The sequence below is a fragment of the Pantherophis guttatus genome, chromosome 7 (genome assembly GCF_059756535.1).
Source record: "Pantherophis guttatus breed Tessera chromosome 7, ASM5975653v1, whole genome shotgun sequence".
Taxonomy (NCBI): Eukaryota; Metazoa; Chordata; class Lepidosauria; order Squamata; family Colubridae; genus Pantherophis; species Pantherophis guttatus.
The window spans coordinates 32,581,817-32,594,446 of record NC_142069.1 but is presented as its reverse complement, the minus strand read 5'-3'; the positions used below and the strand labels follow the sequence as shown (position 1 = coordinate 32,594,446).

Here is a 12,630-nt window from a genome sequence, read left to right as displayed (position 1 = left end):
CCCAACTTTTCTCTATAACAACCTTGTGAGATAGATTGGGCTAAGAAAAAGTGAGTGGCCTAAAGTCACTCAGTGTGCTTCAATACTAAAACCTGGGTTCCTCTTTCTAATTCAACACCTTAGTCCAAAAATACACAGACTCTGATATGAATCTCTTCTCTGATCATCACAGCCCATTCCAATGGCATATTGCTGAGATTCATCTTCTTGGCTTGATCAGTTTGTTTCCTTTCTTAGTTGAAGTTGGAAGTTCATGATCTGAGCCACAGTCAGCATCATGTCTTCTTTTTACTGGCTGAACAGAACTTCTTCATCTGTACTTGCAAAATATGTGGCCAATTTTATTCCATCTGGTAACATTCAGTTGTTAGATTGTTGTACAAGTTGTTTAAATTGGTGAAAAAAGTACTGTATTTCTTGTGAACATCAAATTATCATGGTAGAATTATGTTAGTCTGTCATCTGCCTCATTTTATATACCAAGGCCTAATTTTCCTCATGAGTAGGCTTTTGTATTCCAGTAGCCTTTGAAGAGATCACATCTTTTTTGTTGTATTGACAAGTTATTGCATATCAGGATACAACTATTCATTATCAGTCTCTTCTTCATCCGTGGGATGCAGGGATCACCTTAACATTGAACTTCTTAATTGGAACTAAAATCCTCCAGTCATTTTTTGAGTTGTATCTTGAATTTTGTTTGCACTGGGTTTAACACTTTTTTTTGCTAATACCTTGTTTCCCCCAAAATAAGACATCTCTTGATAATAAGACCAATCCGGCTTTTGAGCGCATGGCAATAAGGCCAAGCGCTTATTTCAGGGTTCCAAAAAATATAAGACAGGGTCTTATTTTCGGGGAAACACGATAATTATAACTGCTTTATTTCTTGTCTGATGTTCTTGTTCACTGTAGAATATCTGTAGAATATTTTTATGTGAAGTGACTTATTCCAACTTTACAGTTTTATAAGTCCCAAAATGTTTGCGTATAGACTTGATACTTCTGCTCTGATAACATCCAGTTGCTTTGGTTCATGATTCTAACATTTTTTGTATCAACTTGTTTGTGTGTATATATGTGTGTATACATACACACAGACACACACAGATGTATCTTTGCAGGATAAAACTTGTCCTTTGTCTCTGGGCATACAAGCAGCTGAACATTCTATCAGCCTTAGTCCAGCCACATGATTATCATCAGTGCTACACATAATTGTCCTCTACTGTTATTGTCCTACCGGTAGCTGTGAATTTTACTTTGTTTTCTTGGTAGAATAGTGGAGTGAGTTGCCATTTCTTTCTCCAGTGGATTGTGCTTAATCTGATCACTCGGCTGTGATTTACTGACTGTTACAAGTGCCCTTTTGGGAGTATGCGCTCCCAACTGAATAGTAATAGTTCATGACATAATGGGAATGTACAACTTTGTTTACTGCTACAAAGTGATGATTCTTGAAGGGTTAAATAATTTAATTTCATATATGTATTTTAAATACATAAGATTTAATCAAACTAGATACTTTAACTACTGGCCTATAATCAGTAACTTTGTTTTTGATGTAGCATAGTAGAACTTTTATTCTTAAAATTAATTTCTGATCAGTAAAAGTGACAACCAGAACAGCATATGATTTTATATGATCATATAAAATTACTTTATATCACTGTCATAATAAAATCATGAAACTGAGAAGAAGCAAACTAAGTCATCTTATTACTATTTCCACACTATTTATGGAATATTATTTTAATCCATAATATATATCCATTCCCTATATCTGCAAAGCAGCACTGAACTTATTCATGTTGAGTTTTTATGTATCCTCAACATATAGATGTGTATTTGCAAAGTAAATGTTTAGCAGTTGAGGGATTCCACAATACTGAAGTCCAAAAAGGATAATTTTTCTTTAAAATGCTACAGAATCATTTACTGTTTATCAAAGTGCTGTATTTGGTTTTGAAAGCAAGATTCAATCAATGATGTATTGTGTGCTGCTTACTACTTTTGAATACTTTTAGTAAAGAACAAGGCATAAACCTTAAACCATTTCATAATTTTTTAATGTTCATTTTCTTACTTTCATTTCTGAACTTGCACTGTCATCGTGATGAAGAAAAGTTAATCATAAGCAAGTCATTTGAGTTTCAACAGAATTGCAAGTACCTCCCACATGGTACTCTGTATTAATTAACAACAGTCAGAAAACATGATGAAAACTGCTTAGTTTTACAACACATGGATAGGCTTAACCATAGTTTCAACTGGGAAACTCTGAGTATCCTAAACCAGTGGTCCGCAAACCACGGCTCGCGAGCCACATGCGGCTCTTTGGCCCCTTGAGTGTCTTCCACAAAATACCAAAAAGTCCACAAAGTGCCAAAAAGTCCTTCAGCCGGTGAGAAGAAAGCTGTGCGCGAAGATGGCGGCAGTGACAGGAGGTCTTTTCGGTGCTGTACGCCAGTGGCTGGGTAGAAAGATCAAAAGGCGCGGAGCAGCCTTTAATTTGGTAAAGGAAAACAAACCACTGAGGGAAGGAGCCCACTGAAGCTGCCGGCATTGCAGCCGCCCCGCCCCCCGCAGCTTGGAGCTCCAAGCGGAAGAAGTCCTCAGCTGTTGCAAAGAAGCGGCAGCTCTGGGTGAGCCATGCCCGCTTCTTTCTCTTTGAGAGCCGCTTTGCAAACAAGGTGCAAAGCAGCTCTCAAAGAGAACGAAGCGGGTGTGGCGCACCCAGAGCTGCCGCTTCTGTGCAACAGCCGAGGACAGAAGAGTTCGCTCAGGAGCGACGCCAGCAAGGAAGGCAGCTGGGTCGGAGGGAGGCGTAGCCTGAGCTCTCTGGGACGGGTAAACAAGTGTGGGGTGGTGAACGGGAGCGGACTTGGTCCTCCGCGTGCTGCATCCCCCTCCCCCTACTTTTTAATTGTAATTAAAAAAAACTAAGTTAATAATGTACCTACCTATATAGTTTAAGTTTAAAAAATTTGGCTCTCAAAAGAAATTTCAATCATTGTACTGTTGATATTTGGCTCTTTTGACTAATGAGTTTGCCGACCACTGTCCTAAACCAAGCCAAAAATGCTAGAGAATTCCTGGAAACCTGACACTCAGACAAATTCGCCATCAGCAGGCAGATAGACATAAACAAAATCTGCATACAATTCAAAAGAGACAATCAAAAAGCCAAAAAGGAAACAAAAAACATCTCACTAGCAATCAGCATCCAGATGGGCAGAGATTAACACCAAGATTAACTTTAGGCTAAGAATCAAGAAACAAATGATACCCCAATCAAGGAACTGCCAAACAAGCTAATAACAGTCTAATCAAGGAACCACCAAGACCATTCCCACCAATACAGATAGGGCAAGCCTTTATATATAAAATGAGAGAAGTGTTGTGGCCGACCAGCGGCCAGCAGAGCTGGCAGCAGATTCGGACAGTGAGGAGGTTGGGGAGAAACATGGGCAAGTCCTGGAGTCTGGGGAAGACAATGACTCTGAATCGGAGGCAGAGAGGGGGCCAAGGCCATCTGGTAGTTCTTTGCTGCCTCCAGAGTCTCCAGAGTCTGACATTAACAAGGCAGAAGAACAGTGTGAGCCTGTTCCCAGTGTGGACATGTGCAGAGCTGCCAGGAGACAGGAACAATTAAGGAAACAGGGTCGACTTGGGAGTAAGGCTTGGAGATGATTGGCGCCTCCCATAAGACATAAAAGAGAAGCGAACGGGATGTGAGATTTTGCAGGAAGCAATTCGTTCATCTGGCCGATTCAAGATTTGAAACTTCTGTTTGTGACTCTGCCAAGTTTGGCCTTGCCCTGCATCTGGAAATTAGCTCTTTGGCAGCGTTCCACATGAAATAGGTGGGTGTTGATAACCTTCCTCTGAAAGACTGTTTATCAAGCCTTGCGGACTGTAAATGAAAGTAATTTACAGCCATATGAATTAAAGAGGTTTGCCGGGACTAAGTTTGTGCTTTTTAATTTCTAGGTCAGAACATGAAAACCCCATTCCCTAGTAGCACTGATGATGTTACCTAGTTTGGTAGTGAAATGTCTGCAAGAAAACATCCAAGTTCAGAGTGCACCAAGGACTCCACAGTACTAGTTAAAGCTAGGTTTTGCTTTTATTGGGCATGCTTTGGAAAGTTTATCCTAAAAGCTTTAATTTCCAAATGGAGATGAAAGGAGAGAGAGTTTTAAAAATCATCTTCCCACTTAAAAGCAACTAAACAGAAAATTCAAATACCACTTAGATTTATGAAGAATCTGTAAAATCAAATTTCATATATGATTCATCAAAAGCAAATATCAATATATTCAATAAAATCTGCTTCCAGTTGTGTAGAGATAGTATTGAAATGTTCATAGTATACTGAGACTTGAGCACAGGGGCAATATTTACTTGATGTAATATGTTGCACTGATGATACATAATTTCTAACATATTAGGTCAGATGTAAATAAAAAGAAATTCAATACGTTTTATTTGATCTAAGAGAAAAATTATTCTGAATTATATTAACATATTATTAATATAGATATTATGAATCAACTTTACATATTACATCACATATCCTTTATCAGCCTGCCATACTTTAAGAATCATCAAGAAAAAGAAAAAAGGTGTTTCACAGGTTTTTGAGAAAATGAGGTAGTTAAGTCTGACCTTCTGAGCTCTTTCTAAGAGAAACTAATTTAGAAAGTTATATGAAGATGATACTTATTGCTTCTTCTTCTTTTGTATACAGGTAAGCAACTAGAGGGTATCTGGTAAGTAACTAGTCTTAAAATTAATTGGAATGTTTGTACTATGGAAGCTCCCTACTGCTATGCCTACATAATTTAGATAGTGTTGTCAAGGGATTAAAAATTAACAGAGAAATCTAATTATTTTGATGTAGCTAAAGTCAGTGCAAAAAATAATAATAATTCAAAATGAAGTAGGGCCAGTGGGGGAACAAAAAAAAGTCCCTGTGCTCAGTCATTCAAGCCCTGGTCTTCTCACATCTGGACTACTGTAATGCACTTCTCATGGATCTAGCCTTGAAGAGCATTCAGAATCATCAACTGGTGCAGAGTGCGGAGGCACAAACAGTTCTTGGGGCCTCTAGGATGGTCCATGTTACACCACTACTCCATGAGTTGAACTGGTTGCCAGTTTGCTTCTGGGTGCAGTACATGGTGTTATCACGTTTAAAGCCCTGCATAGTATGGGTCCATGTTACTTGAGAAACTGTCTCACTCCCTAGGTCTGGCCCACCAGACTCAACAATCAAGGAATTCTAAAGCTGGCGGGGTCCAGGAGAAGGGCCTTCTGTGCCATGGCTCCTGCCCTTTGGAACATCTTACCCCTGAGGTGAGATCGGCTCCCACCCCTCTGACCTTCCATAAGGGCCTAAGACCTGGCTCTGCCAGATAGCTTGGAGCCCCAAAGGGAAGCATCACACTGAAGGTGTTTGATGAATTAAGAGGCAATCCCGCCTCCTTCTCTTGGTGCATCCTGTTCCCTCCCTCCCTAACTTTTAACTATAATTTTAACTACAAATATTTTATTGTCATTTCCACATTTATTATTTTAGAAATATTTATCTTTTATTATTTTAATTGGTTTTAATTTTGTAAGCTGCTCAGAATCAATTTGAAATGAGATGAATGGCAAAATAAATAAATAAATACACACACACACACACACACACACACACACGAAACACATTACTAGGAGCAAGTATTTGTCATAAAATGCTGATTGACTGCTGGAGATAAGAGGTAAAAGCTAAGGGAAGAAGAATGAATTGGGAATGTCTGAAAATCTGAATATTCTACAGTGTTATACAAGACAAAATATGTCTAAAGACAGATGAGACTAATCTGTTTGCATTTGCATTACCCTTGATAAACTGTTAGGCAACATACTGGGTGGAGATTTACTCTTTCTTTTAACCTGCTTTTTATTTATTCTCAGGCACACCTCCATAGTTGCCCACAGGGATGAATTCTTCTATGGTAGTGGGGGAATTTCAAGTTGTCCACCTGTAAGTTTACAGACATCTGAGAAGCTATTCTGTTTTTTTTCTCTTTTGCTCAGTTGATTTCAATTTATTTTGTATTTCTTGAAATTAGTACCATGTTTCCCTGAATATAAGACCCAACTGGAAAATAAGCCCTAGCATGATTTTTCAGGATGCTTGTAATATAAGCCCTACCCCAAAAATAAGCACCAGTTAAGATCGTCTTTAATTTAGCCATATACAATGGGTTTTTATTTAACACACTTATCTGAGTTATCTTGACTGGCAAACTGAAGTCTTGGTCCTTCCTCTAAAGCCACTCTTCTGTAAAGCAAGATGTGGGGGATCCACATCTCTGTCAAAAGCAAACAAGTTTTCCTGCTATTCCAAGTCTCCAGATTAAGAGGTTATATGACAATCCTATGAAATATTTACTAGTGATAGCAGATGTGAGTAAATTCTGGAAGTTTCCAATTGATGTGAACAAATTGTGAAAGTTTGCAGAAAGTTTTCGTCTTAAATTATTCTATAAAAGATACTGAGAAATTTTCGTGGTGACTTAGTAACCTAATGAATGCAAATTTTGTAGGGTGGAACACTGCTTGGGCCTCCAGATTCTATTGTAGATCTGGGATATACTGAAGTTTCAGAAGACCTCTTCTTAGAATATTTGTCCTCGTTGGGGGAATCTATATTCCGGTGAGACTCTGCTGTTTAGTTTCCATTTTAATATTCTGTGAAGGGAATAATGTATTAGAATTCTTTTAAAATTTTATGTAAATTTTATGTAAAATTCTGAAATTATATGCACACTTAGGCTGAAATTATATGCACACTTAGGCTGAAATCACCTAAAATATTAGAATATAAGGATAAACTAGGAAGAGTCAGTATTACTATGCTGCTTACATTTATTTTTTTATTTATTATTTTTTATTATTATTTTTGAATTTGTATACCGCTGCTGATTGCTATAATGATGTCACTTCTGCATTGATTTACTGTATAAAATAAAATATAATTAACGTTCTTGTCTCCCTTCAGAAGACTGCTTATTCAGTCATTGATTACCTCATATCAAAACACTGAAGTATTTAATTGCCTTTTTGATGAGAAATAGAATGTCTTCGATCATTTTCCTTCACATATTTCAATCTCATGCTTTATTGAGCAGTAAAGTGTACAAAGGATTACTGATATATGATTATTAACACAATAAAAATACTACCATGTAGGCAGCAGAGAAGGGAAATTGAGATTGACCAACTACAGGTGGTCCTTTTTTACTTATTGTCTTGTTTAGCAACTATTTGCAGTTACAATGGTGATGAAAAAGTAACTTTACGATCAATGCTCATATTTATGACCTTCACAAAACCAAAGTAAAGTTTAAGTAAAATCATAAGTACAATTTTACTTAGTGACTGTTTCACTTAATGTCCGAGTTGTGTGTCACAATTTTAGTTGCTAAATGAGGACTATTGTGGTCTGTTGGGATTAAGTTAGAACATGAATGTCCACATTTTTATAACAATTGCTTTTCAAAATAATATAATTTGTTTTTTTAGAAATAAAATCTGTAGTGGCACTTCTATTATCTCTCAGTATTTCACCCAATGTTATACAGTATTATAGTGTATATTGTAGAACAGTTGCAAACTAATCAATTTAGCATAGATTTGCTACATTAACTGTGATATGTTGTTTCTGTCTTCCAACATACAAAAAAAGCACATCAGGCATGTATGGAAGCTGCATACTTGTTATATTTAAGTGGGACACCAACAGAGTGAGGGTGATTAATCCATTTCTTGCCCTTAGTTTCTTTATTTTAAATGCCAATAAAATATGTATTTTCTTCAATATAGTTTGAATAAAATCAGTAGAAGGTAAGGCTGACTAAGAGAAATTATAGGCAGAAAAGAGTTAATAATTCCATTCTAGCTTTTGTATTTGAAATTTCTGTCTGAACACTGGCTTTTTGAAACAGTACTGACTGTACTCTGTACCCATAGACATAGTAAGTACAATATAGCAATTCTTCCTATGCATTCTTTCTCGATGTTTTCAATTGCATGTGAAAGGAAATGGCATCAAATTTGCTGTTTGTTGCATTCATATCATCACTTTGCAATGTTATGCATGGGGGGGGGGGGGGAAATGTGTCAAGCTGTGCTTATATAGGCTCACTATATGATTTAAACTTTGGTCACATAGTTTCTTGAGCTGCAGAGGGAGCCTATACACGTAGTCCTTGACTTATGACCACAATAGAGCCCAAAATTTCTGTTGCTAGCAAAATAGTTGTTAATTTTGCTCCATTTTACAACCTTTCTTGCCACAGTTGTTAAATGAATCACTGCAGTTGTGAAGTTAATAACACGGTTGCTAAATGAATCTGGCTTCCCAGTTGCCTTTGCTTGTCAGGTTGCAAAAGTAATCATGTGACCCTGGGAGGCTGCAACTGTCATAAATATGAATCAGTTGCCAAGCATCCAAAGTTTGAGCATATGACCATAGGGATGCTGCAATGGTCATAAGTGTGAAAAATGGTGATAAGTCATTTTTTCAGCGATTTAACTTTGAATGGTCACTAAATGAACTGTTGTAAGTCGAGGACTACCTGTACATATAAAGGCAACAATCCATTTCATATCATTTAGAAAGTAGCAGACCTAGGTGTGCTGGAGAAAGAACAATCAAGAAACATGATCCTGGTGTCCTCACTGTATCAATAGATCGGATAAAATCCAGTTAGCTTTTGATCTGGATGCTGTAATTATGAATTGTCTTTATATGCTTGAACCCTTGAGACTTTTTCTGCTTTACATCTTAATCATGTTCATTCTTCTTGATTTTTTGGTGGATAACAGAGGAGATTCCTATAATCTTTTTGATCATAATTGTAATACATTCAGCAATGAAGTGGCACAATTTTTGACAGGGAGAAAGATCCCTTCCTACATTACAGATCTTCCATCTGAAGTCCTTGCAACGTAAGTACAATCTTTTTTTATATAGTATACCATGTTTACACTGCCACATTGCATGCTAACTTTAACAACCGTGCCTTCTCAGTTCATGATGGCACTAAGGTTTGCCAGAATTTCCATCGCTAAATAATGTGCTCATGTCATGTCATGCTTTACAGCCATATTGCTTAGGAACACAAATTCTAGTCCCAATTATTATTGTTAACCAAGGACCACCTGTATGCAAAAAGAAAAAAAAGAACTCAATGGACAGCTTATACCTTTCCTAATACATTTAATATATTCTAAGGGCACACCTCTTCAATGTGCTTAGCAGTTCACTGTCAAAGTATGACGTTAATTGCAGAACAATTCAGTATCTAATGCTATGGAGCTATGAAGCAAAGAAACACAAAGCCCTCAAAAAAGAAGAAGACAAAAATGAAAATAAATTCCATGTCTAGGTTCTTTGCTATTATAGACAAGGTTTTGGATTGGCTTCCCTTTTCTTCATCCTGATTAGATATTATGATAGGTTCATTTCTCCATATGTCTCTTAAGGATTGTATTGACTGTGAATAGCCAATTTCTCCCCAAGGTTCTTAGGTGTCTTGTTTTTAAGTTTAATATTTTTAGTTACAAAGTATTTTGAAAGCTTAAACATACTCTTCTCCCATGCTTCTTACTGTCACAGACCATTTGGACAAGCATTACGACCACTTCTTGACTCCATCCAGATCCAGCCACCTGGAGGAAATACTTTTAGCAGACATAATGGACAGAGCTAGCAAACACAGTGAAAAATATCTCAATTCATAAGGGCATTTCCTTTTAAAACTCCACTGTATTAGATACCTGTCTTATAAGTTTATGCCATGGTTCAAAAGTGGCATTTCGGACTTGATAGGAAGAATATTTATTGAATTGCATGTCATGTGGTGATATCAGAAGAAATATGGTCATAAAATCAAATAATGTATTTACTTATTAAAGCTGTTTTTTGTCTTGGTTCACTTTTTTACTATTCCCTACTAAGAAAGTGGAAATTAGGATATCCACCTGCACAGTCTAAAATAACAGGGATATCCTTAGCCATCTCTTCCCAAATATACTAATTTCATTACCATTGTTGCAGTATTTTGTAACCTCAAAGTTGTAAATTTAACGATATTATACAATACGCTTGAATATGCTTTTAATTTTTATAGAAGAAAAAAACTAAAAACATTCACTGTGAAATTATTTTGAGAAATACAGAAAATACAGAAAATATAAGCCAGTCTGCAGTAGAAATAAATATATACAGTAATAGATTTTTAAGTGTGGATTGTTGATGCCAAAAAAAACCCTCTATCACTTATATTGAAAATCTGACCTTTTCAATACCAGAAAGAATAGCCCTAACCCTTGTGCTATGTTAATCTTTTGTATGTTAAAAAAATGTACACTGGGTAGAAATGAATGTCTTACTGTAAGCAGTAACACCATATTTTAAGGAAGGCTAAATGAATTTGACTAATACAATAAATAACATAATTTTCACAAAACTTATGCAATGTACAACTTTCAGATAAAAGTGTAGACTAATAAGTTTCAATTCTGGAAACATATCCAAAATCAATTTTAAGACCTATTATTTAAGTCTGAGTTTTAAATATATAAATATGGTTACATTGGTTATATCCATCCCTATAAACACCCTCTTCTCCACATGCTAACATCCAGTTTGAATCAGGAGAATCTTGTAGCTGTTTCTTTTTAAATCAACAAAAAATATCTATTTAACCAGGTTTGGGGCCCACTTCATTTTTTCCTGTAAATAATTGTAACAGAACACTAGAATCAGTTTGAGGAGCAAACAGATATAATATGCCTTTCTTTCTTCTCTACTGAGCATGATTAAGAAAGCATTATATGGCAATGACAACTACTCTCTGAGAAAACACACATACACCTACATTTCCCTCAATATCAGGCTATTTCATTATATCAATTTTTTATTAATTAAATTGGATTTTTTTCAGAAACTAGAAGATTTTCCTTTGAGAGGCTATTTATTTGTCTCCATTTTCTCCTAATACTTGGGAAGAACATTAGAAAATCTGCTTTACTCAGAGATAATATTCACTTGTACAATGTATTGACTATAAAATACAAATCTAATAAAGTAACTAGATTGCAGTACAGATGTTTTTGTCCCCTTTTTAAAAGGTTAACTTCTGAAAAATTTATGTGATGGGCCACAAACCTCATTATCTATAAACATTACAGGATTGCTTGCTGGAATTTGTTGGCCAAAGATACAGTATTGGTGATGCCAGATGAGAAAGGCTGTTTTAAGTCTGAGGCTCAGAAAAATTCTTGGTAGGGAAAACAAGTTTTCCTTCCTTAGGAAAAATAGAAAATTCTGAATGAATAGAACAGTAGAGAAATGAGAAAGAATGCTTCATTAATGCATGCTTTTGAAATGCCTCAGAACTTTTGTGCTGAATTTTCAGATTGCAATCTGATAAAGTATTTTTCTATTACATAAGTATTTTATACCTATATTGATTATTGCAACACAGAAAGAATTGGAGTGACAGTGAATATAGTTCTGAATGTTCTTTCTATATGACATACTGTACCTACTTTTAGACATCTCTTCTCCATCACAATCATTGTGGATTTATAATAGAGGAGAAGAACTGCTGATATAACCTTTCTAAAATTTATTCCATAACATATTGGAAGCATTGGTTGATTAAAATATCTTGATTTCTTAAAAGCTACATCCAAAACACACATACTTTCTTCTATACTCCAAAAGGTAATGCTTTCTAGTAAACCTGTTTTGAATTGTAGTTTTAATAATGTAATTGATTGCTTTTTCATGTGTAACTTTTCATCATTCCTTCTGTCAAATTTAATGTACATTTCTCCATTTAACTAGTGCATACGAGCATATGGAGAAATGAAGAAATTCCTGGTACTTATTTAATCATATTTTTGGAACTTTCCTTCCTATAACTTTAGAAAATGCAAAGTAAACTCATATTTACTCAGAAACAGGTACCACTTTTTCCTACAGGATTTATTCCCAAGTAAATTTGCAACCCTAGGTAGTTTTCTTCACTAAGAGTAAAAAGAATATTCTACTTTTTGCATTATGATCATGTCCTCTCTACTGCTTCCAGTAAAGAAAGGATTCTTTTGCTTTCTGGAATACACTGTAGGCTCTATTTTCAGTGATGTGCAATAATATTTAGAACTTCACTGAACAGAGACCTAAAAGAGGCTGCATTTCAAATTGGGGTCTCAATTCTAGGATCTGAATGATTATTTATATGTTATGTTCCACATCAGTTGACACTAGTGACTAAGGTCAGTTCAGAGACAGCAGACCTGCTTTATACTTGTGGAAAAATATACTGGTAGTTACATTCATATCTTAACATTTTTCCCATCCTTATATTTATAAGTCTATATAAAGTATGAAATGTGCATGTATTTAAATTGATATACTTTTAACCTGTCAATGGGCATGGAAAGCTGAGCAGCCTGTACATGACAGCAAAGATCTGGCTTAATTAACAGGTCTGTCATTTCCAGGAATTCCATATTGTTTTTGTTTTATAATTAAAATAAAGCCTTTGTCGGAACCCA

General features: G+C 35.7%; 1 protein-coding gene across 3 annotated transcripts in view; it reads left to right on the top strand.

Annotated features, from left to right (window-relative positions):
* Positions 1 to 12,630, top strand: part of DESI1 (desumoylating isopeptidase 1) — a 14,374-nt gene extending 1,744 nt beyond the window's left edge. For 2 of the 3 annotated variants that reach the window (XM_034402713.2, XM_087873124.1), the window contains exons 2-7: positions 4,754 to 4,775; positions 5,255 to 5,361; positions 5,968 to 6,037; positions 6,603 to 6,712; positions 8,887 to 9,009; positions 9,680 to 12,630. In XM_034402713.2, the coding sequence (XP_034258604.1) occupies positions 5,327 to 5,361; positions 5,968 to 6,037; positions 6,603 to 6,712; positions 8,887 to 9,009; positions 9,680 to 9,773 (432 nt within the window). In that variant the 5' untranslated portion in view covers positions 4,754 to 4,775; positions 5,255 to 5,326 and the 3' untranslated portion in view covers positions 9,774 to 12,630. The remainder of the gene's footprint in view (positions 1 to 4,753; positions 4,776 to 5,254; positions 5,362 to 5,967; positions 6,038 to 6,602; positions 6,713 to 8,886; positions 9,010 to 9,679) is intronic. The other variant, XM_034402712.3, reaches the window with a different exon arrangement.